Source organism: Lupinus angustifolius, chromosome LG19 (genome assembly GCF_001865875.1).
Source record: "Lupinus angustifolius cultivar Tanjil chromosome LG19, LupAngTanjil_v1.0, whole genome shotgun sequence".
Taxonomy (NCBI): domain Eukaryota; kingdom Viridiplantae; phylum Streptophyta; class Magnoliopsida; order Fabales; family Fabaceae; genus Lupinus; species Lupinus angustifolius.
The window spans coordinates 8,127,593-8,150,067 of NC_032027.1; the positions used below are offsets into that span (position 1 = coordinate 8,127,593).

Sequence of the window (22,475 nt, forward strand, 5' to 3'; positions counted from 1 at the left end):
TATTACCATACATAAAAATAAATAAATTATACTATTATTCGGTTTAACCGTATTTTCATTCTCCATATTTTTAAAGTTTTTTTACATCCATTTTTTCAAATATGTAATTTTTTGAATATTTAAATTTAAAATTAAGTTACTCTTAATGTTAATAATTTCTTAGAACTTAATTCTAGTTGTCTTTCCAATATTACACATGGTACCCGTTATTAGTAGAGAATTTAAATAATCTAAATCTAATATATTATTAAACCGGAACAATATATATAAACCCGCTTAAACCCTAAACCCTCCACAACCACTTCTTCTTCTTCAACCTTCGCACTTGCCGTCACCGTAGACCCAGAACTGAAGAACTGATTCTAATTGCCAACGAAACAATCACACTCTCAATCTTCTCAATTATATTTTTGTTTTTTCTCTTTTGTGTTTCGGTTTTTGTTGGTGCAGGTTGAAGCAGGGGAAATTTTATCTTTTACCTTCTAAATTAATTTTTGTTATTTCGTTTTCTTATATTATTATATATTACCCTTTTGAGTGTTCATTACAGTTTAGGGTTTCAGCTTCAAATGGCGATTGATGGTAGTTTCAGTGTTCAGTCTTCGCTTCGGAGATTCTTTGATCGATGTCCGAAGCTTCAATTTTGTCCAGAGTTTAGTTCGATCACCGAGACGGTATAGCTTTTACCTCCAATTGCAGTTTCTGAATGCAATAACTCACATGTTTCAAGTGACTAAAAGTTGTTCAATTGATTTTAATCAATTTTGTCCAAACAAAACATAAGGCTGCAATTGCAATTGATGGGTGCAATTTTAATCCTTTAATTGAAATTATGTTCAATTTTGAAAAATCTAAACAGAACCTAAAAGATAAGTGCTTATGCTGTTTACTATATCCTCTTAGTAAAAGAGTCTATTTTTTGAGTACATTTTATTTTTAAGTTAATTTAAATTTAATTTTTTGGTTTGTGCAGGAATACTTGCTTACTGAAGATGAAGTAGTTAATATGTTAGTGGGGGTGTTTCTGCACCCCAATTATACAATTCCATTGATGGGGTGTTTCCGTCCCATTGCTCAAAATTTTGTAGATAAAGCTATTGCGTTGCTTCGTCTTGTACCGAATTTGAGGTCTAATACTAAGGATGCCACTCTGGAAGATGATTTCGACAGAGTTTTGGAGGAAGTTGTGAATGTCATAGAGTTTTACAGTCGTCAGGGAAGGGGTCTAGATCTTCATGAGCTTGCTTGCCTGGCATTTTGTCGTGCTATTGACATGGCTCCTTTTCTGCTAAGGTTAGTGTCTTCCTTGTAAATTATAGAAGTAGGAGTCCATTTTTAAATTACTCTTTCTCCACCTTAGTATATTTGCCTTTTATTATTTCTTTCTTCATTTTCTTTCAAAAACATTAATTTCTTACGTTGTATGAATCACTGAGTTTTTCTTACAAAATATAGGTCGTTATGTGTGTGTTAGAGATATTATGTTTTGTTAGGTTGAAGGTTATGGGGAAAGGCATGTCCTGATAGCTTTTCGATTGATTTCTTTCAAATTTTTTGATATATGGTCCAGCCTGACCTCGTAGGGTGTTTGACAAATTTTTGATATATTTTGAGTTTCAACGAAATATACTTTTATATCGGTAGTCCCCCTTAAAGGATACGACAATTATGAGAACACTAAATCATTGAATAAAGCATAACTTAAATTGAATATAACCAAACTAAAAAGTATAGCTCGAAATAAATGATATCACTCAAATCTGATAACAATATAATTGAGATGGTGGCGACTAGGAGAATGGTGATTCATGTTGAGATGATGTCATGGTTGAAACTAAGATTAGACTGGGTTAAAGAAGAAGAATGACATGATAGGAAAGACTCATGGCTGAAGTCACTTGGAAAAACTTACTTGGAAGTCAAAAGCTCCAGCAAAGGTTAACATTTTTGCCTTTACCACTGTTGTTAACAGGGTTAACACCAATTACATGTTCTAGAAGCACAAACCTGTCTCAGCTTCGTCTCCTAATATGTGGTTCGGATACTGAAGGCAGGCCTCATCTTTTTACAGTGGTAGATGCAAAAATTACTTGGGAATAAATTGTTTGAGTTTTGAAGAGTCATGGGTCTGCCCTACGGGCTTGCATATTTATCTCCTTACTAAAATTTAGAGGTTTAGGCACATGAGAAGATGCCAAAATTAAATGGTAGTGCTCTGTTTTTGTTGTTCATTGGATTTTGGTTGGAAAGGAACTTTTAGAATATATGAAAGAGTCCCATAATATCTTAAATTATATTATAGAAAATATTTAGAGGGTACTTATCTTTTATGTTATAGAAAATTATATGGTAGTGCTCTGTTTTTATTGTTCATTGGAGTTTCATATTATAGAAAATATTTAGAAAGCATATCAGAAGATGTCTTAGGGTTGAAATTATGTTATATTATCTTTTATGATTTGTTTCCTTATTTAATCAGGAGTCTAATAATAGTATAAATAGGGGGTTAGTATTATATGTTTTGTATCACATTATTATCATTCACAATATTATCAATACATTTCACTATTTTGAACATTTGTTTTACTCCCTCCATATGTAAACCCTATAATTTTAACAGAAACAATAGAATTTGAATGACTCCTTTTCCTCTCTAGATTTCCCCCGGGATACTGTTACCCATCTGGTATCACTCTGGTGTTCTACCATATCTGGGTTATTCAGTGGTGTATCTTTGGTAGATATGCATAGGGATTGAAATGCTTTCTTGCATGGCTATGTCACTTAGTTTTTAGGTGTTTTTTTCTTTTTAACTCTGTGAGGATGTCTTGTCCTCTTGTTTACTCTACTTTCCTCTTATTTCAATGATATTTCTTTTACTGTAAAGTAACATATGTGTGTATAAAGGTAGTGTAAAGCTAGCCTCTGTGTTCATTTGTGTTAATTCTTCCATTCTGTTAAAAAATATAAAGTAAACTGTATCTTTTCTTTCATCATTTTCCCATTTTAGCATTATGAAGAGAACTTCTTGTTTAAAAGACAAATAAAGGGGGGAATAATCTTGTTATACCAATTTTTTGGCATAAGAAAAATATTGATTACTATCAGCAACTGAAATTTGGAAAATAACTTTCCTTGTATATTTGGATTCTCTGGATGTTCTTGATTTTTGAATAATTTCGAAGTTTTGAGGTATTTTGTTTTCATCTATCATTTGATCTATGATCCTTTTCATAATGAATGATGCTTGTTGCTAATTGGCAATTTGTAGCAATATGCCATTTTTTGTAGTTTTTGTTATAGCTATATTTGATTTTTATTTCCTATTTGGTGCAGTTCTGTATTGATCTATTTTGATTTTGCTCCTCCTCCATTTGAGAGATTTTCAACGAAACAAGTTGCGGTCAGTACAATTTTTTCATTGCTTTTTTTGGCACTAGTTTCTCCTTATCTCACCATAAACTAATTTTGAGGTAAGCTTTTGAATTTTACCAAGTAAAGACCTTTTTCTTTTTTCAGGTTGAGACCCGTGAACTGCTGGTTGCCCGAATATCATACCGGTTCCTTCTATTGGATGCTGAAGTTTTTTCCAAGCTTTGGGATTGGTCTTGTTTTCTTGACCTTGTAAAAGAGCCACTAAAACCAGACCTGATATGGTGTGGGGTACAGATAGTAAGAGTTGTGCTCAAATTAGGTTATAGAGCCACTGAAAGCTTGAATGTTGGGGCCGAGGAAGCATTTGCATGTCTATTGCAGTCAGTATTGTTTACTTATTTTCAGCTGCATCTTGTACTTGATAAATGTTTTTTATATTGTAAGAATTACTTAAAAACGTAGTTTTTGTTAAATTACAATCTTCAACTTGCTATATTCAGTTGGGAGGAGTTCTGTCGGGACACATCAGTAGAGAAAGCTGGTTGGTATATCGAGCCAATAGCAGGCAATGGGTCTGCTTCTCCAGATAGAAGCATAGATTTTGGTCCAGAAAACTGTTTGAAATCTTTTGGCTTTAGTAATCAGGGTGTGAGCTCACCAAGGCTTCATGAGTTACATTCACCTCATAGGAATCACCGGCCTGCCACAAGGTATATTTATTTTAATATGAGCTAAAATACTAGTGTTTTTTTCCTGCTATTTATTATATTGTTGTGTATGGCTTTTAATCTTGAATATTATTCACTTGCTTGCAATTTTAATACTTGAGCTTTCTCAAACACTCTTTTTATGCTTTCACTTGTAATCTTAGAATATTCAGAATTGCGTGAGAGAGTGCTCTCAGCCTATATGAATGTATACTATAAGATTTACAAGTGAAATCTGATTAAAATATCTAATTCCCAAGTTTTGGGGATAAGAAATTAGGATAATAGATAGCTCCCAAATTGTTGGAATACGAGACATTATCTATAACTAGTGTACTTACCCATGTTACACATGCCTCCATTATTTTCACATGTTTAAAAAGATTGTAAATAATCTGCTCAGCGTAGAAGTAAAAAAAAGGAGAGTGATGACAGAGAAAATTGAAATATAAATTGATAATCTGAGTTTTCCTTGTCACTTGTATATTCATACAATACTGTTGACAGTAGCTATAACAGCGGGCAGTGCTAATTCGTTAACCATCTGCTAACAACTTCATGGAGAAGTATTCTAAGCAAATTGAGAATCAGTCTAAGACCCCGAGTTTGTGTAAACAATGCCGAGACTATGGGTTTTGTGAGGTCAGCCACTTGGTCATGACCAGGAACATGGCACACTGAGAGAATTGTTTCCAACCCTTTCTCTAACAAAAAACAAATGTAGTTCATTATGCTTTGTTCTAGAGTGGAGATCTGCTTTGTGTGTGAGGCCACAATGGCTAATTTGTCACAGAACTGCACTCTGGATATGTAGTTGTGAGCAGCAACTGGATATTTTCTTTTGCTCAGCAGTAGCAATGTACACAGTTTCTGTACTAGAGCGTGCAAATAGCACAATATTAGTAACAAAAACATTTAATGGTTATATTTGAATGTGAAAACTTTGGCTAGAATTGGAAGCATGAAAATTTACCATGTTGTAAATCTGTGGATATATTTATTATAATATTGGATAACTAACACTTATGGTTTGTTTCTTTCTTGATGTTCTAGCAGGTAACTCTTACTGATGTCCATATTTCATTTGAATTACCACTTAATTTTTGGCATTTTCTGTAATTTCAGGGATAATATATCAATAGGTAATACGTTTGTATTGACCTCAGCTATGAAGCAAACTTACAAGAGAGTTCTGCTGGCAGTTAGTCACAAGTGGCCTGTTCTTTTGTATGGCCCATCTGGTTCTGGAAAATCAGCTCTCATTGCCAAGCTGGCCGAGGATAGTGGAAACAGAGGCATGTCTTAATATTTAGCCTCATCTTGTTGCATACTATTTTTTATATTTGCTCTCGTGTATAAATTGATTGAGCTTGTTGAGTTGCAAGATCACATCTGTCAGTTTTTTTTTTAGTGCAAGATTTTATTAAGATGTTTCATTGATGATGGTAAATCTCACTTTATCATTTATAGACATATTACGGCTTGATTGGTTCAAATGTGCTAACTTTTAAAATTCATATTCAAAATAAAATTCCATGAAAACTAAAAAACCGTTAATAGAAGAGAGCGTATGGAAGTAAGCATGTTTGATGCTTTCTTAGGCTTTGCTTCTTCTATGCACATAGATATATGCCTATTTGATTTACAAGTTTTTGAAATCTTCTTCTGTTTTTTAATTTAATATTTGTTGCATTTTTACTGAATTAATGCTCATATTATGACAAGAAAATTTCACATTAAGAATTTTTTATGCTCTCATTCCTTGTGCAGTGTTATCAATCCAGATGGATGATCAAATTGATGGTAGAACATTAGTTGGATCTTATGTCTGTACTGAGAGGCCTGGAGAGTTTAGATGGCAGCCTGGCTCACTTACCCAGGTTTGTTTTGATTGCTGATACCAAATTCAATCTACATGCAGATGCAAATGTTTTGATATCTGTGCCTGGATAACTTCCCAAGTAAGTCACTTATTTTTTTTACTATCATTATTACAGGCTGTCCAGAATGGTTTTTGGATTGTTTTTGAGGACATCGACAAAGCACCATCTGATGTACACTCAATTTTAGTGCCTTTATTGGAAGGGGCTGGTTCATTTGTGACAGGACACGGGGAGGTGAATTCTTCGCACTCTTTTGTTGAATTAAGAAATTGTACTAGTCTGCTGGGTTGTATTCTAAACATGTCCTCAAAAAGTTCATTTTGTTGTGCATTGCTCCTGTTACTCTTATTTTATTTATACCTATTCAATTAACCTAACTGATGGATGTTTGACTCATTTATTGCTTATGATCTGTGCTGTGGTAACAACTGTGTTTACTGACAACATCAATGCTTAGATCTTCTATTTACATTATTGTATCCTTTGTTAAAAGAATACATTAGTGGAAAATGAAGGAGAAGCATTAGACAAAGTGGGTAAAAATGTAAAAAAAAACAGCCCAATCTCTGTGTATTAGTTAAGAAATTCGCTTGAAACAACCATGTCTAGAGCTCCAAAGACAAGCAAAAATGTCAATCGTATCCCTTTACTAATCTGAGGCTAAAGTGAACTTTACATACTAGTGTGCCTCTGCAACCAAATATACTAAAGGATAAACCACACACTACCATAAAATGATTGCCTCCGTATTCCTACCAGACAGGTTCTTCTGTCTCTATCCTTATTTTCGATGGACTTCAAGATACAATTTAAACAGTTATGTAGTATCAACAGCACTTTGGGAATGTAGTAACCAGACTGATGTCCTCATGAAAAGTTTGAAAAAATTCCAAGCATGAAGGCATCCTTCAGCTTCTTTCTCTGTTCTTTATTGACATTGGGTTTGAGGGCGGCTTTGTCAAACATTTATAAGACTTAAAGTTAGAAATTTAGGTCTTTACCTTTATACATGGCAGTATGAGATCATATTGATGATGCTTGTACTCAATATATTTACTATGAATAACATTTCTCTGATTTGCATGTTTGCACCAGTCATTCTCCCGGTATTTGTTATATACAGCTAATGTTTGTAATTCATAGCTATGTGTTTGTAAATTATGTGATAGCAATTTTCTAATGGAATTATTTGTTTATAGTTCCTAAAAAACATTGGGTTTGTCGTTTCATGTTGGACTAGTTTCCCATGATACATCTCATAAGGCTTTCACAAGATAATGAGGCTAAACCTAAAGTAATTGGCTAGAGTGCCTGTATTTCAATTATGCTTCTTTGCCGTTATTTATGTATTATTTATGTAATTGTGGGCATATGATCATGTTTGTGACCTCTCAGTGGTGCTTTATTAATGGTTGTTTTCATGGAGTATCAATTTCCATTATGTGAAGAGATTTGATAGCATCATTGCATCGAGTCTGTTGGTTTCCATGTTTATTTTCGTATTTTTGTCTTGGAGATGTTTTGTCCTATCCTTCTAGCTGTATTTATCAATCAACTTCTATTTTTACTAAATTTACCTGGGGGACAAAAGACATTATTTGAAGATAAAGAAAGCAATTAGGTTACATATTTAAGCCTTAGACATCTTGCCCTAACTCTAAAGAAATAAATGTAAATAAATTGTGCCAATAGAGAAAGATGGATAATATCGTCGAGGTAAGGCATGTCGATTCCTCTACATTTTAGTTGATGGCATCCACTGGAAATAACTATTGTCCAGACAAGACACCAGAGGTCAAGAATATGAGCCAACCCACCAAATTGGGTAGACTAGGAAACTTCTAGCATGATGTTATGTTGATCTATTCCAACTGATGTATACATGGCACAAATTTTGATGAATGGTTTAATTCTTCCATTACTTAAATTTAAAAAAGCCAAAAAATCATAAGATTTATGCTCTCTAAGTCTGTCAAAGATCATAAGATTTACGTCTTCGGGAAAGTGGTGCATGCCTTAACACAGTGTTAGATGATTTCCTTTTATCAAAATTTCCCTGTTCCTCCGTACTTGGCTAATTCTTGGGGCTTTACATAATTTCCAGGTTATAAGGGTGGCAGAAAGTTTTAGAGTCTTCTCTACTATTTCTGTTTCTAAGTTTGACTCATCTCAGACGACAGGTTTTTACCTTGTACTCTTGTAATTTTTTATCAATTTTTTTGTTCTAATTGATATATTTTATGGACTTTTTGATAAGTAATAGTCATGATTTATGGTTCATGATGTTCAGAATAAAAATTCATTTTTCTTTTTTTCAAAGTATAAACTGGATGTTGACTTTTGTTGTACTGGAAGGTCGAGATTCACTTAGCGTCCTTTGGAGAAGAGTGAGGATTAGGCCTCCAGATGATGAAGACTTGCTAAATATACTAAAAGTTAGGTTTCCCAATCTGGAGGTTCTTGTTGACAACCTGAAAGGTATTAATTTAATATTTTCTTTTATTTTTTCTATTGATTTGATATTTTCTCTATTTTATGAGAGCATTATTGTGTGTTCGATCCATGTAGCCGACCTGTTCTAGTGAGACTAAAGCTTGGTTGTTGTCTCATATATTTTCTTAATATGTAGTTTCATGTGTAGAGAGGCATAATTTGTAACTCTTTTCTAATATTGAATATTGTGAATTCTCATCACACCATTAGAGAGCGAGAGACAAGTGTGTATGAGTTCTATACTTGTAGCTGTCAGTATAAGTGTACTACATTGAACTGCAAATGTACAGCTGAGCTGACACTTCTAACTAACTCTTGCTCTTATATAGTAAGCTGGCCTAGTTCTCTGATATCATGTGATATTTTGTTTGATACATAAGCATTCTTTAGGATTTATTCTTTTTCTATAAAATATTATATCTTTATTATTATTTGGCAGACACTTTTGTAAGTGTAAACTCTGTTTACACACTTCAAATTGTGGGTGTTCACTCTAGAAGTCCTGCTTCTGTTGAGTGTCTCAATAGGTTCTCATTAAGGTATGTAAAGTAATTATATTCGGCATGTGCTTGTTTTATCCCTTTTCTTTAATTGATGATGTTACTTTTTATTCTCCTTGGCAGGGATCTCCTTAAATGGTGTAATAGGATAACTGGTTTAGGGTTTTGTTTTAATGGTGGTATATCAGAATACCATCGTTATGTTATTAAAGAGGTCTGATTTTTTCTTTTTCTCTCTTTTTTTCAATTTGTCATCTATTTGGTAAAATTACTTACTATGTGAATTTTGTCTTTTATATCAGGCTATTGATATATTTGCAACCTTTTCAACTTCATTTGAAAACCGGTTGTCCATAATTGAACATATTGCAACATGGTGGCAAGTACCAGTTTCTGCTACTGAGAACTTGTATCCCCGTGACAAACCTATAATTCAGGTTTTATCTAGTGATTTTTGGTATGAACCTTTTTTTTATCATTTGGCAACACCAGCTTCTCATTTCTGGTGGTAAATTGCAGGATTCTGTCACAGATTTGAGAATAGGCCGAGTTTCACTGCCGTACACTAGAAAATCTGTTAGTGTAGTCCATTGACAATTTATACTTAATTCAATATGATACATTTTTTTGGAGAGGTCTTATGTTTCCTTTGCAACGTTTTTATGTTTCTTTTGCAGTCACATGAAAGTAGAAGACCTTTTGTTGAGATCCGTTGTTCTCTGCATGTATTGGAGCGCATAGCATGCTCTGTCAAGTATAATGAGCCTGTACTCTTGGTTGGAGAAACGGGTACTGGAAAAACAACACTTGTTCAAAATTTGGCTTTAAGACTTGGCCAGAAGCTTACTGTTTTGGTATGTTACATATTCATTCCTCGACCATCATGTTACTTGAAATTGTATTACATGAATCTACGAGTGACACATGATTGTGTTTTCTCCAGAACTTAAGTCAGCAAAGTGATGTTGCTGATTTACTTGGGGGGTATAAGCCTATGGACGCACAGTTTGTGTATTTCCCTCTTTATAAGGAATTTGAGGATCTCTTTTCCAAGACATATTCTAAAAAGGTATGTTGCTATTTTTATTTTTTTTTATTTTGTGTGCTTGCTGTTAATGGTTGTAACTGTTTGATGTTGTTCAGGGAAATGAAGTATTTCTTACACATCTGCAAAAGTTTTTAATCGACAAGAATTGGGAAATGCTACTTAGAGGTTTTCAGAAAGGAGTTGAGAAGTCACTTGAGCTTATAAGAACAGGACCTTCCAAAAAACGTAGAAAGCCACTAGAAGAAGAAAAAATTCAAGCTTGGGAGAGATTCTCTATAAAACTAGAAAGTGTATGTCAAAGTAATCCATCTTCTGGTATGATGTTTTCTTTTGTAGAAGGAAGTTTCGTAACTGCTCTCAGAAATGGTGAGTGGATTTTGCTTGATGAGGTCAACTTGGCTCCTCCGGAGACCTTGCAGAGAATTATTGGTGTTCTAGAAGGGGAAGATGGGGCCCTGTGTTTAGCTGAAAGAGGTGATATTGATTATATACGCCGTCATCCAAACTTCCGCATATTTGCTTGCATGAATCCGGCAACAGATGCCGGGAAGCGGGATTTGCCCTTTTCTTTGAGGAGTAGATTTACTGAGTATTATGTTGATGATGTTCTAGATGATGATGATTTAAGTCTGTTTATTAGCCAGTTCATTAATAATGGCCATAGGGATCAACAGTTGGTGAACAACATTGTGCGTTTCTATAAGGCATCCAAAAAGGAATCCGAGGAGAGGTTGCAGGATGGTGCTAATCAGAAACCTCAATATAGCTTAAGGTCCCTTTATCGTGCTCTAGAATACACAAGAAAAGCTGAGAGAAAATTTGGATTTAAAAAGGCATTATATGATGGTTTTAGTATGTTTTTCCTCACGTTGTTAGATGGACCCAGTACTAAAATAATGAAGCAAATGATACTGTCTTTCTTGTTAGGAGGTCATATGCCTCAGCATGAACCTTTTGATAGATATTTAACCTTCAAATCTGATGATAATTCAGGATGTTATGTACTAACTAGAAGTGTGAAGGAACAACTAGGGAATTTGGCTCGTGCCGTTCTAATAAAGAGATACCCTGTCCTCTTACAGGGACCCACATCCAGTGGGAAAACTAGCCTTGTTCAGTATCTTGCTGCAATAACTGGTCATGTGTTTGTAAGAATCAATAATCATGAACACACTGATTTGCAAGAGTATCTAGGTTCTTACACAACTGATGGTAGTGGAAAGCTTGTTTTTAATGAAGGTGTTTTGGTTAAAGCTGTAAGAAATGGTTACTGGATTGTACTGGATGAGCTTAACTTGGCCCCATCTGATGTTCTGGAGGCATTGAACAGATTACTTGATGATAACCGAGAGCTTTTTGTTCCTGAACTTCAAATAACTATTCAAGCACATCCAGACTTTATGCTTTTTGCTACTCAAAATCCACCTACTTTTTATGGTGGGCGTAAGATGTTGTCTAGGGCATTCCGCAATCGTTTTGTGGAGATTCATGTTGGTGAAATTCCCAATGATGAGCTGAGTGAGATATTGACGAATCGATGTGAAATCCCTGAAAGTTATGCTAAAAAAACGGTTGATGTCATGAAGGACCTTCAGCTGCACAGACAGAGTAGCAGAGCATTTGATGGTAAACATGGATTTATAACTCCTCGAGATTTGTTTCGTTGGGCTGATCGTTACAGGAGATTTGGGAAGTCATATGAAGATTTGGCCAAAGATGGCTACTATCTTTTGGCAGAAAGGCTAAGAGATGTGGATGAGAAGTCTGTAGTTCAAGAAGTACTGGAGAAACATCTTCGAGTCAAACTAAATGTAAAAGGATTGTATGATCAGGTATGGTCCTTTCTTTTCAATGTTTCCTGCTCGTATATAGTTAGCCAGTACATAGTGGTTTACTGTTGTGCTACACCCATATTTTCGTATTCTTTTATGGCTTTTGGAGTTTTTATCTGATCCTAAGTACAAAACTTGAATCTTAAAGAAAAATAGTGAATGTAATCAGGTCATTTTTGAATGCCTTGAACTGACACTGCCAACTTATTCTGAAAAACTTTTATTGGTATAAAATGATAATTAGTTGAAGCTGTTTCCAGCCAATTGCTGTGAAATTTCTGTAAAATATCCCCTTTGATTATTTCCTCTCTCTTTCTTTCCTTCCACCTAAGCAGATTCTCGTCTTGTTGACAATGAGTTGAAATTCTGAACTATTGTGCCCATTTATGATAATATCTGTTCTTTGAAAATGCTTCATTATTTGGGGTGATTTAGGTTGTTACTTGTAGAATACTTGAAAGAATTGAAGAAGGTTGAACATTGAATATATATTTTCATGATGAACTTTTAATCCTTTTTCAGATATTATTTGGAGGGAACAGTTCTTCCAATTTGACTGTTGGTTTAGGAGGTTCAAATAGTCGTCAGAGGTATGGGCTTATCATTGCTTTTTCCTCCACTTCGAAATCATAGGTTCACTATCTCCTACTGATGATTTTGTGATATGCAGCGTAATGCTGACAAAAAGTATGCAGAGGTTATTCTTCCTTCTGGAGCGCTGCTTTAAATTACGGGAGCCTGTACTGCTTGTTGGTGAAACTGGTGGAGGGAAGACTACTGTCTGTCAGTTATTAAGTGAATATTTGCAGTTGAAGTTACATATATTGAATTGTCACCAGTATACAGAAACATCTGATTTTATTGGGGTTGGTTATATTATGCTGTTTCTTTTAATTAGTCTTGAAAGTGCTGTTAAGATAAATTTATATCACCATTGTTGTCTGAAGTGTTAACTAGAAAACATGTTCCAGGGGTTTCGTCCTGTTCGAGAGAGATCTAGACTGATTTCTAGCTATAAAGAGATAATTGAGCAGTTGAAGCAACTAAAGGCTTTTACACACTTTCCTGAAGACTTTGTGAGTGCTATATTTCTTTTATTGTTCTTTTTGTATGATACTGAAATTTTTAAGCTAACAATTATGGAAATATTTAGAGACCTAATTATGCTCTATTCAGAGGATTCATCTTTCTAATCTGATGTTCTTCCCTTCTCTTCTTTGCCCTCATTCTGGAACCTTGTTATCCACATAACAAATACTGATTAGTCATTTTCTGCTACAGTCTGTTTCTTCAGACATAGATGAAGCTTCTTCAACTCTTGATCTGCTGAATGGGTTGTTAAGGAAATACAAAGGTCAAGTTTGTAGTGCTGATGTCAGCAAAGAAGATATTCATGCCTTTGAGATGTTGAAATCGAATCTTGATGACTTGCATCAGAAGTGGCAGAGCATATTTGTTTGGCAGGATGGTCCCCTAGTAAAAGCAATGACAGATGGTGATCTCTTTCTCGTTGATGAGATATCCTTAGCTGATGATAGTGTACTTGAGAGATTGAATAGTGTGTTGGAACCAGAAAGAAAGCTAGTAAGTTATCTTCTGTTAACATATTTATTATGAAGTACTGCCTAGGTCTGTTGTTGATTTTGCTTTATAAACCATTGTATGTCTGTCATGGATGAAGGGTGCACTTGGGTAAATAGCTTCATAAGTGCTTATTCAGTATGTTTTTTTGAAATAAGCTTTAAAATGCTTATTTTCATTACCTTCTGTGAGCAACTTTTTGAAATAAGCTAAAAAGAGCTGATAGGAAGGCTATGAGGCTATTATCACGATCTTATCTTCATAAGATGTTCTCGTAAACTCAAATAAGCTTTCAAATGCCCATAATTCCACCAAAATCATAAATATACTCTCCCAAAAGCTTAGACTGTTGCGTGAAGTCAAGTCAATGGTTTTAGTATATGTTAAAAATGCCCCTCAAGCAAGAGCCCTTTTGTAGATTCCATTTTATTGGTAAACATCATCCAATACTTCCTTAACCCTATTTTAATGGAATGGATTGGTGGATGAGTATTCATTTCATCTGTTAAAAATAATCCCTCCAAAGAAAAATTCCTTAGTGTTTGGCATTCTAGAATGTTGAGCAGCCAAGAAGTAAAATGTAAGAATTTAAAACTCCAAACTCAGGGAAAAAACAGCAGCCGAATGGAAATTATAACATGAAAATTTAAAAACACAAGAGAAAGCATATCATAAATTTGAATTTTTAAAACTGTTCTGCTGGATCTAATGGCGTTATATTGAGTTCTTAACGAGTTCACCGATATCAACCATATCGCTTGAGCTGCAGCACGAGAGAATAGTGCGGTTTGAGGGAATGCCAAGGAAACTGCTGTGCGTAAATGAGATAAATGAGAGTTTGGGAGGTGTTGTTGTGGCATATCTCAAGTGCGTAATTGCATCCTACGAAGCAACAACAATGATTTTTATAGCATTAGGCGAACCACTCACACTGTCACACAAGAACCCTTGGGCTTGAAGGGTAGACAACACACAAGCTCACCTTAGCATGTGCTGCTGTTGAACTTTTATTTAGAAGAATGGGGGTGACAAGGTTGGCTCTAGACCACTTGGTCATATACTCATAGTCTCATACGAACTTTGATATTAGTTAATGGAGGGTGGCAAGGTTCACTTATCAGTTTTTCTTCCTATCAGTTAATAATCATTATGTGTGTTTTTTTCCTTTTCCTTTTCCTTTTCATACAGTTCGAATATAATTAGTGTACCAGGAATAGATGTTGGCAGCTCCTTGTCATTGCCTGCCCAATTGAGGTATTGGTAGAATAAAAAAGGGCAAGCACAAGCCTTCCATCTTTGCGGGACATATTTATTGAGGGGTCAGGGTGCTATTTATTGAGCTGGGGTAAGATAAGATGTAGGAAGAGAGTTTATAGAAAATGTGAAGGATAAGATATCCCCCTTAAGTCACAGAAAAGAAACCCAAGATACAGTAGATGAAATAGAAAGTATTAAATAGAGAGGGTTTTCATTTTGCTTGCACATGCTCAAGTGAAAGTCCCATAAAAAACAATATGTTGAACTTGAAGAAAACAGTTGTCAACATGAGAAATAACACAAGTAATTGCTTATGTTTGTTGCATTTAGTTATTGCTGATGGCAGCTTAGGTAACTATATGCTGCATTATTGCAAGTCAGCATTTCCAATCACTATTTTCAATTTCTTGGTGTTTGTTTCTGTGATTGTAGTCTTTAGCTGAAAAAGGGGGGTCTGATCTCGAGACCATTACTGCACATTCAAATTTCTTTGTTCTTGCAACAATGAACCCTGGTGGAGATTATGGAAAGAAGGAGCTATCTCCAGCACTCCGCAATCGATTCACTGAGATATGGGTTCCCCCTGTTAGCGATCTAGATGAGCTTCAAGGCATTGCTCTGAAAAGGTACCTTTTAACTTCCACAATTAGAGGATATTCGAGTGGACACAATACATATGCTGCTACTGATTGTACAGTAGTTACAGTGATCCAATCTGGTATATGTATTTTGTCTACTCTAAAAAGGATACATGTTTGGATATATTTAATTTATGCTTTATTTAATATTTTGCTTCTTCAGAATTTCAGAGTTTAAAGTTGGAGAAAACTTAGACCCAACTTATCAAGAAAGGCTATCACTCGTCGTCAATGCTATGATAAGTTTTTGGGAGGTATGTTATCTGGAGACACACTATTAAATTCATTAATTGTAAACTTGTTGCATGTTGCATTTTCACAATTAAGCTATTACATATGGTGCCACATTTTACAATTACTTCATTTTTGGTATGGAATGCATCTGTCTTACATTGAGTAGTGGAGGACCCACAAATTTTAAGCTGTGGGGACAACAACACATAAATCTGTACCATATTAAGAATATAACATATAACATATTATTATTAGAATGTGTCAGTGAACCCATTTATACATCATAATTGTTGCTGAGAAGATGATGGCTCTTCAGTGGAGTAGTTGCTAAGATAAAGGAGTAGCAAATAGTGCTGATGTAGTGTGAATTTCAATAAAAGGGTTTGATATCTTGTTTTAATGTCGTGGGAGGATTTCTTGTCCTTCCATGTTCTTATCTTCTTTATCTTAATATTTGTATATAAAAGAAAATGTTTATGTAGTTTTAAAGTTCATGATTCACATTTTGGTAGCTTGTTATTATACTGCAATGCCTCTATTCAACTGTCATGCTATTAGACTCTGTGTTGATTAATTCTTCAGTTGGATTTATCTTACAATATTGTTAATTTTGTATTCATTATTCTTTGCTTTCCAGTGGTTCAACCAGTTACATCAAGGGAGAATGCTTACTGTAAGAGATCTCATTTCTTGGCTTGCATTTTTTGATGTGACGGCAGAAAGCTTAGGATCAGAATATGCACTTCTTCATGGAATATTTCTTGTTTTGCTTGACGGGTTAAGTCTAGGTACATTTTGTTATTGATTTTTCCTTTATTCAACGTTCTCTTTTATACTGAAGTTACTGATAAATATTTTATCCACATAAGATTTTTTTGCATCTCATATTAATCTCCTAATATTTATCTATCCATTTAATTCAAATTACTTCTGGTTGTTATAATGAGATATTGATGCTGATTTATGAATGGTGTTTATCAGGCTGCCTTTTTCAACATGTTGAAAAACTGTTTCTTTTAGTGTCTATTTTGCACGAAGTATAGTAGTGATTTTGAGCTCAATTCTTTTATGCATCTTTGGTTTCATGATGTACTTTTAAAAAAAAATAGTGTAATATTGTCATTAGGGTAGTGGAAGAGATGTCAGTGCCTCAGTGTTGGTTGTTAGGGTTGAACTTAGGTGGCCAGAGCTGTTATGTCCAATTTCGTAGGTTCATTTATTCACAACAACTTTAAATAACTTCTTCTAAACCGAAGTCGCTGGGGTACAAATGAATGAACAAGTGAGTAGCTGTTTCCAAGCTTTAATCTCATAATATCTGGAGAAAAATGTTATAGAAAAATAAAGTTTGACTAAAGAATAAACATCAGTATCATTGAGGAATAAAGTTTGCGTACTACTAACTGTTTAGATGCGCACACCCCACAAGTTGTGTAGACATGAATTAGATTTTATTATGCTTCAAAGTGTGTCGAATTGAGTGATTATGCTTTATTTTCCTCTTGTTTTCTCTCTTTAGTGACAATTGCTCAACTCTTGATAGGAACTGGAATATCCAAAAGGGAGGCTGAAGAGCTGAGGGAGAGATGCTTATCCTTTCTTCTTCAAAAGATGAGTGTATGTTTGACCCATTGTTATTAAACTCATGCGATATCTCTCCTGCATTTCCATGCATACTAGTTATTTCATTGTATCTGTGCTCTTAAAAGAGTTAGAAATATATGATCTAAGTGCTGTAGTAACAGATGATGTTTTCTTAATTTATCGTTATTTGAAAACAATTTATAATTATTCACGTTGATATATATATACACCTAATTGTTATTTTCTCTAGGAGTTCAAAATTCAAAATGCCTTCTCTCTTTCTACTTTGAGGATGACATTTTCTTTGTGTGTGTCGGCACATGTCTTATGAGTCTATTGTTTTTGTTGTTTCTCCTGTGGGACAATGATATGCCCACATCTTTAGTGCTGTTATAGGACAATGTTGTTTCTCTTGATCTTGTTCGATTCTTTTTAGAATCGAGTCTATTGTTTTTGTTGTTTCTCCTGTGGGACAATGATATGCCCACATCTTTAGTGCTATTATAGGACAATGTTGTTTCTCTTGATCTTGTTCGATTCTTTTTAGAATCGAGTCTGCATGTTTGTTATGTAGTGGAATTGGAGAGCTCATTTGCGTTTGTATAAAAAAGCAATGGGCAAGTTTTACTTCTGACCTTTTGTTCCATGTAGTTGGGGATCATCTTAATGTCTCTAATCATTTTAATTCCCTGAAATTAGTTGTTAATGTTGACTGGATTATTGCTACAGGTTGACGTATGTATTAGAGAATAGAGTTAGATAGTTTTCCTTTCTGCTATAGCAATTGACATATTTGTCACATGCAAATTGTTAATTGTCATATGCAGAAGAGGGTAGCTAGTTTGTTAAGATCAGTAATTGATTAATGAAGTTACTAGTTTGTTAAGATCATCTTAACTGATTAATGAAGAACAAGACCAGACTGTATTTGTTTGGATTCTCAACTCAATTTCTGATTTCTTACACACAAGAGTTATTGGTTGTACATCATCTTGCCAATTGTGGGCTGAACTTCACCCTTTTTGCAATGCCCACACCAAAGCTAGAAGCAAGCAGCGCCGAGCTTAACTTCGTACAATCTCATAAGGCAACAACAATATTTCAGAATATTTTTCAAAAATCAAAGCTATTACTAATTCACCTGTATCCATAGGAACCCCTATACCAATTGCTGAACACACAAACTACATTCTTGATGGATTAGGTGAAGAATTTCAATCTGTCATCACAACAATTGAAAGCCAAATTGACCCACCCTCTATCAATGAGCTTGAACAATTTCTATTGACCTTTGAATCAAGACTCATCAAGAACAAGCACAAAGTTGTCTCTGATGCTTTGTCAGCCAACATGGCCACCATTCCAAACTCACATCCATCTAGTGAATCTGTCCCTAATCCAAGAACTTTCAACCCCAATTATCCACCAACAACATCCCCTCCCACCCACAAATATGACTCACTTCTTCCTTCCTTTAATGATGGATCAAGAGGGGGGACGTTCCAATAGGAGAAATGACAGAATCAGTAGGGGTGGCAGACCTTCTAGTCCGTGGGGAAGCAACTTCTTCTGCACCCACTGCAACAGACCTGGCCATGATCTAGCATGGTGCTACTTTGCTCCATACAACATACCCAACCCTTATCTAGCTTACCCCTATCCATATCCTCCCTCCCATTTTAACAACTCACAACCCAACCCCAGTTGTTCTAGAGGATCAAGACCTGACCACAAATTTCCAAACCAAACAACTCATACACTGGCCAAAATTATTCCATTCCCTCTACATCATATTATCCCTACTATCCATCTTCTATGCCTAACCACATACCCCCTTTCCCACCTTATGCCTTTAATGGCCCTCAACATCAATATCCATCAGGCTACCCACCATATGCAGAATCAGATTCAAAGCACTCTCTATGGTTTCCAGACTCAGGTACTACCAACCATGTCACCTCTGATCCTACTCTAGTTCACTCCACTGCTGAACAGTTTGGTCCAGAACATCTATATATGGGTAATGGCACAAAAGAACCCTATATTGCAGTGGAACTATCACATTTTCTTCTCCCTTGAACCCTCACATCTCTCTATATGTACATAATCTTCTTCTTGTGCCCACTATTACTTTGAGTTTCACCCTAATGAGTGTTTTGTAAAACCTGAGGGTTCTAACACCATTTTTCTTAAAGGGTCAATCACATCAGAGGGTCTTTATGCTTTCCAGAGTCTCTTCCCACAAAAGTCAGCTTGCTATGCTTCTATTCCCAACTCAGATGGCTAGTTCAAATCAACAACCTTAGATAGTCTTACATCTAGAAATTTTTCTACTCAATTTTTGTGGCATTGTAGATTAGGACCCACCCACATAACTGCCGTAAACAATATCCTGTCTCTTTGTAAAATTTCTTACTCAAATATAAATGCTTGTTTTCTGTAATGCATGTTGTTATGGCAATTCGCATAGACTTCATTCTCCTAATTCCATTACTTTGTTATTATAATTCATTTGATTTGCTTTATCTAGATTTATGAGGACCTACACCCGTTCTTTATGAATATGGTTTTAAATACTATTTGTCTATAGTTGATCCCAAAACCAGTCTGAAACCCTAACTATTTTTAACACTTCACCAAACTGGTTCAAACTCAGTTTAACAAAACCATCAAAGTTGTTCAAACTGCTGGGGGTGAGTTTAGACCTTTTACATCCTACCTCTCTGCATTAGGCATTTCACACAGATTATCATGCCTCATACACATCATCAGCAAGGAACAATAGAGAGAAAGCATAGACTCAACGTTGAAACGAGGTTAACCCTATTGGCCCATGCTGGATTACCCCTAATCTTTTGGGAATATGCCTTCATTACAACTATGTTTCTTATTAATAGACTTCCCTCTGCCACCCTTAACAATAAATCTCCTTATTACCTCCTGTATGGAACAAACTCCAATTATACATCTCCAAGAGTCTTTGGACGTACCTGCTTTCCCCTACTAGGCCCTACAATACACACAAAATTGACTATAAGTCCACTGAATGCATCTTTTTAGGGTACTCATCTATGCATAAGGGGTATAAGTGCCTACCCAAGGATGACATGATATACATTTCTAAAGATATCAAATTAAATGAACGTGTCTCCCCTTTCAAAAACTCTACCAAATCATCCTCTCCTATTACCTCCGAAAACTATAATCTTGCATCATCTTCCCTGAACAAGTTACCTAACCACAACTACACCTCACATCAACCATGCACCTACAAACCCTTGTTCCGTAGAAACAACAACTTCGCACCATCACATAAATCTTGCTCAAAGTACAACTTCCCTTTCTTCTATTTATGACCCTGCAACCCTCATTAATGACCCTGCCACATCCCTTTCCTCTGATTCACCCACAACTACTATATCTCCTTTATCATCCATTGCACACAATCCTTCCTCCTCATCTACTTTAACCCTTGCACCCCTACCTTCCCATCCTATGACAACTAGGTCCAAAGCTTGCATAAATAAATCCATCTTATCCAGTTTTGCAAGCCTCTTTCTTGTTCATACTGAACCCTCTACTGCCAAAGAGGCTTTTCTTAGTCCAGTATGGAAAAGAGATATGCAAGAAGAGTATGATGCTATGCTAAAATTGGGAACTTGGTCCCTGGTTCCCTTTCCCCCATACAAGAAGGCTATTGGCTGCAAATGGGGATTCAGGATTAAGGAAAATCATGATGGGTCAATCAAGAAGTATAAAGCCAGGCTTGTTGCCAAAGGCTTCCATCAGCAACCAGGAATTGATTATAATGAGACTTTCTCACCTGTAGTCAAACTTGTTACTATTAGAATACTTCTCACCCTAGCTGTTACTTATGGTTGGACAATTCAGCAGCTTGATATAAATGGAGTTTTGCATGAAGAGGTTTACATGACTCAGCCTATTGGTTTTCAAAGTGGTGATAAAACCAATGTCTGCAAGTTAAACAAGGCTTTATATGGTCTCAAATAAATTCCTAGACAATGGTTTGAGAAATTTAAAAGTACACTACTTTAGTTAGGTTTTCAGAACAACAAATGTGATAATTCACTTTTCATTTCTCTCACTAGTACCTATCAACTGTTTGTTTTAGTTTATGTGGATGACATAATCGTAACTGGGTCATCAAATTCTTAAATTTCTGCTCTTGTTAACAAACTGAGCATTGCCTTTGCTCTTGAAGATCTATGAAATCTAGACTATTTTCTGGGAATTGAGGTTAAGCATCTTCAAGATGACTCTGTTTCTCACTCAAACCAAGTACATCAAAGATCTTCTCAGGAAAGCTAATATGGATTCTGCAAAATCTAGCATCACTCCTATGGCAACCACTTGCAGGCTGTCCAAGACTGAGTTAAAACTCTTTGACAATCCTACTCTGTACAGATCAGTAGTCAGAGCACTTCAATATGTTACAATCACTAGACCTGACTTAGCTTATAGTGTCAACAAGATGTGTCAGTTTATGAGTAATCCTCTTGATCAATACTGAGTTGCTGTCAAAAGGATCTTAAGATATCTACTAGGAACTCTCCATCTTAGCATATATCTCAAAGTTGTTGTTTCTGCTCCCTCTCTTCCTATCACTCTAACAGCTCTATGTGATGCAGATTGGGCCATTGATCTTAATGACAGAAAGTTTATATTAGAGGCTTCCTTATTTGTCGGGCCTAATCTAGTCACTTGGTGGCCAAAGAAGCAGTAAACAATATCTAGATCCAGCACTGAGGCTGAATACAGAAGCCTTGCTCTTGCTGCTCAAGAAATGATCTGGGTTGAGTCTTTACTTTCAAAACTCAAGATCCTACATCAAATTCCTCTTATTCTAAGTACCGTGTCTATGTCTCACAATCTTGTTCACAATAGAACAAAACACATAGAACTTGATCTCTTTTTTGTAAGAGATAGAATTCAAGCCAAGACTCTTCAAGTGAAACACATCCTTTCTGAATTTCAGACAGCTGATGTGCTTACCAAGCCTTTGGCTAATGCTAGGTTTCTAACTCTAAGAAAGCAACTTAAAGTAGTTGACTTAGCTTCCTTAGTCAACTACCCTCAGTTTCAGGGGGTATATTAGAGAATAGTTAGATAGTTTTCCTTTCTGCTATAGCAATTGACGTATTTGTCCCATGCAAATTGTTAATTGTCACATGCAGAAAAGGGTAGTTAGTTTGTTAAGATCAGTATCTGATTAATGCAGTTACTGGTTTGTTAGTTTGTTTGTTTTCTAGAGTTCTTTCTATTTGCTTTCCCTCTATTTAAAGGAATAAGCTTGTTTATTGTAAAGAGTGGTTTTCAATTCAA

General features: G+C 35.3%; 1 protein-coding gene across 3 annotated transcripts in view; it reads left to right on the top strand.

Annotated features, from left to right (window-relative positions):
* The window catches only part of LOC109334220 (midasin), a 48,347-nt gene continuing 26,193 nt past the window's right edge, over positions 322 to 22,475 (top strand). For 2 of the 3 annotated variants that reach the window (XM_019569858.1, XM_019569859.1), the window contains exons 1-25: positions 322 to 674; positions 974 to 1,293; positions 3,337 to 3,403; positions 3,520 to 3,755; positions 3,876 to 4,085; positions 5,208 to 5,377; positions 5,853 to 5,962; positions 6,080 to 6,199; positions 8,070 to 8,145; positions 8,321 to 8,443; positions 8,898 to 8,997; positions 9,082 to 9,172; positions 9,261 to 9,395; positions 9,478 to 9,534; positions 9,636 to 9,812; positions 9,902 to 10,027; positions 10,102 to 11,838; positions 12,361 to 12,428; positions 12,509 to 12,704; positions 12,810 to 12,914; positions 13,120 to 13,422; positions 15,109 to 15,302; positions 15,478 to 15,568; positions 16,186 to 16,336; positions 17,092 to 17,165. In XM_019569858.1, the coding sequence (XP_019425403.1) occupies positions 570 to 674; positions 974 to 1,293; positions 3,337 to 3,403; positions 3,520 to 3,755; positions 3,876 to 4,085; positions 5,208 to 5,377; positions 5,853 to 5,962; positions 6,080 to 6,199; positions 8,070 to 8,145; positions 8,321 to 8,443; positions 8,898 to 8,997; positions 9,082 to 9,172; positions 9,261 to 9,395; positions 9,478 to 9,534; positions 9,636 to 9,812; positions 9,902 to 10,027; positions 10,102 to 11,838; positions 12,361 to 12,428; positions 12,509 to 12,704; positions 12,810 to 12,914; positions 13,120 to 13,422; positions 15,109 to 15,302; positions 15,478 to 15,568; positions 16,186 to 16,336; positions 17,092 to 17,165 (5,142 nt within the window). In that variant the 5' untranslated portion in view covers positions 322 to 569. The remainder of the gene's footprint in view (positions 675 to 973; positions 1,294 to 3,336; positions 3,404 to 3,519; positions 3,756 to 3,875; positions 4,086 to 5,207; positions 5,378 to 5,852; positions 5,963 to 6,079; positions 6,200 to 8,069; positions 8,146 to 8,320; positions 8,444 to 8,897; positions 8,998 to 9,081; positions 9,173 to 9,260; positions 9,396 to 9,477; positions 9,535 to 9,635; positions 9,813 to 9,901; positions 10,028 to 10,101; positions 11,839 to 12,360; positions 12,429 to 12,508; positions 12,705 to 12,809; positions 12,915 to 13,119; positions 13,423 to 15,108; positions 15,303 to 15,477; positions 15,569 to 16,185; positions 16,337 to 17,091; positions 17,166 to 22,475) is intronic. The other variant, XM_019569860.1, reaches the window with a different exon arrangement.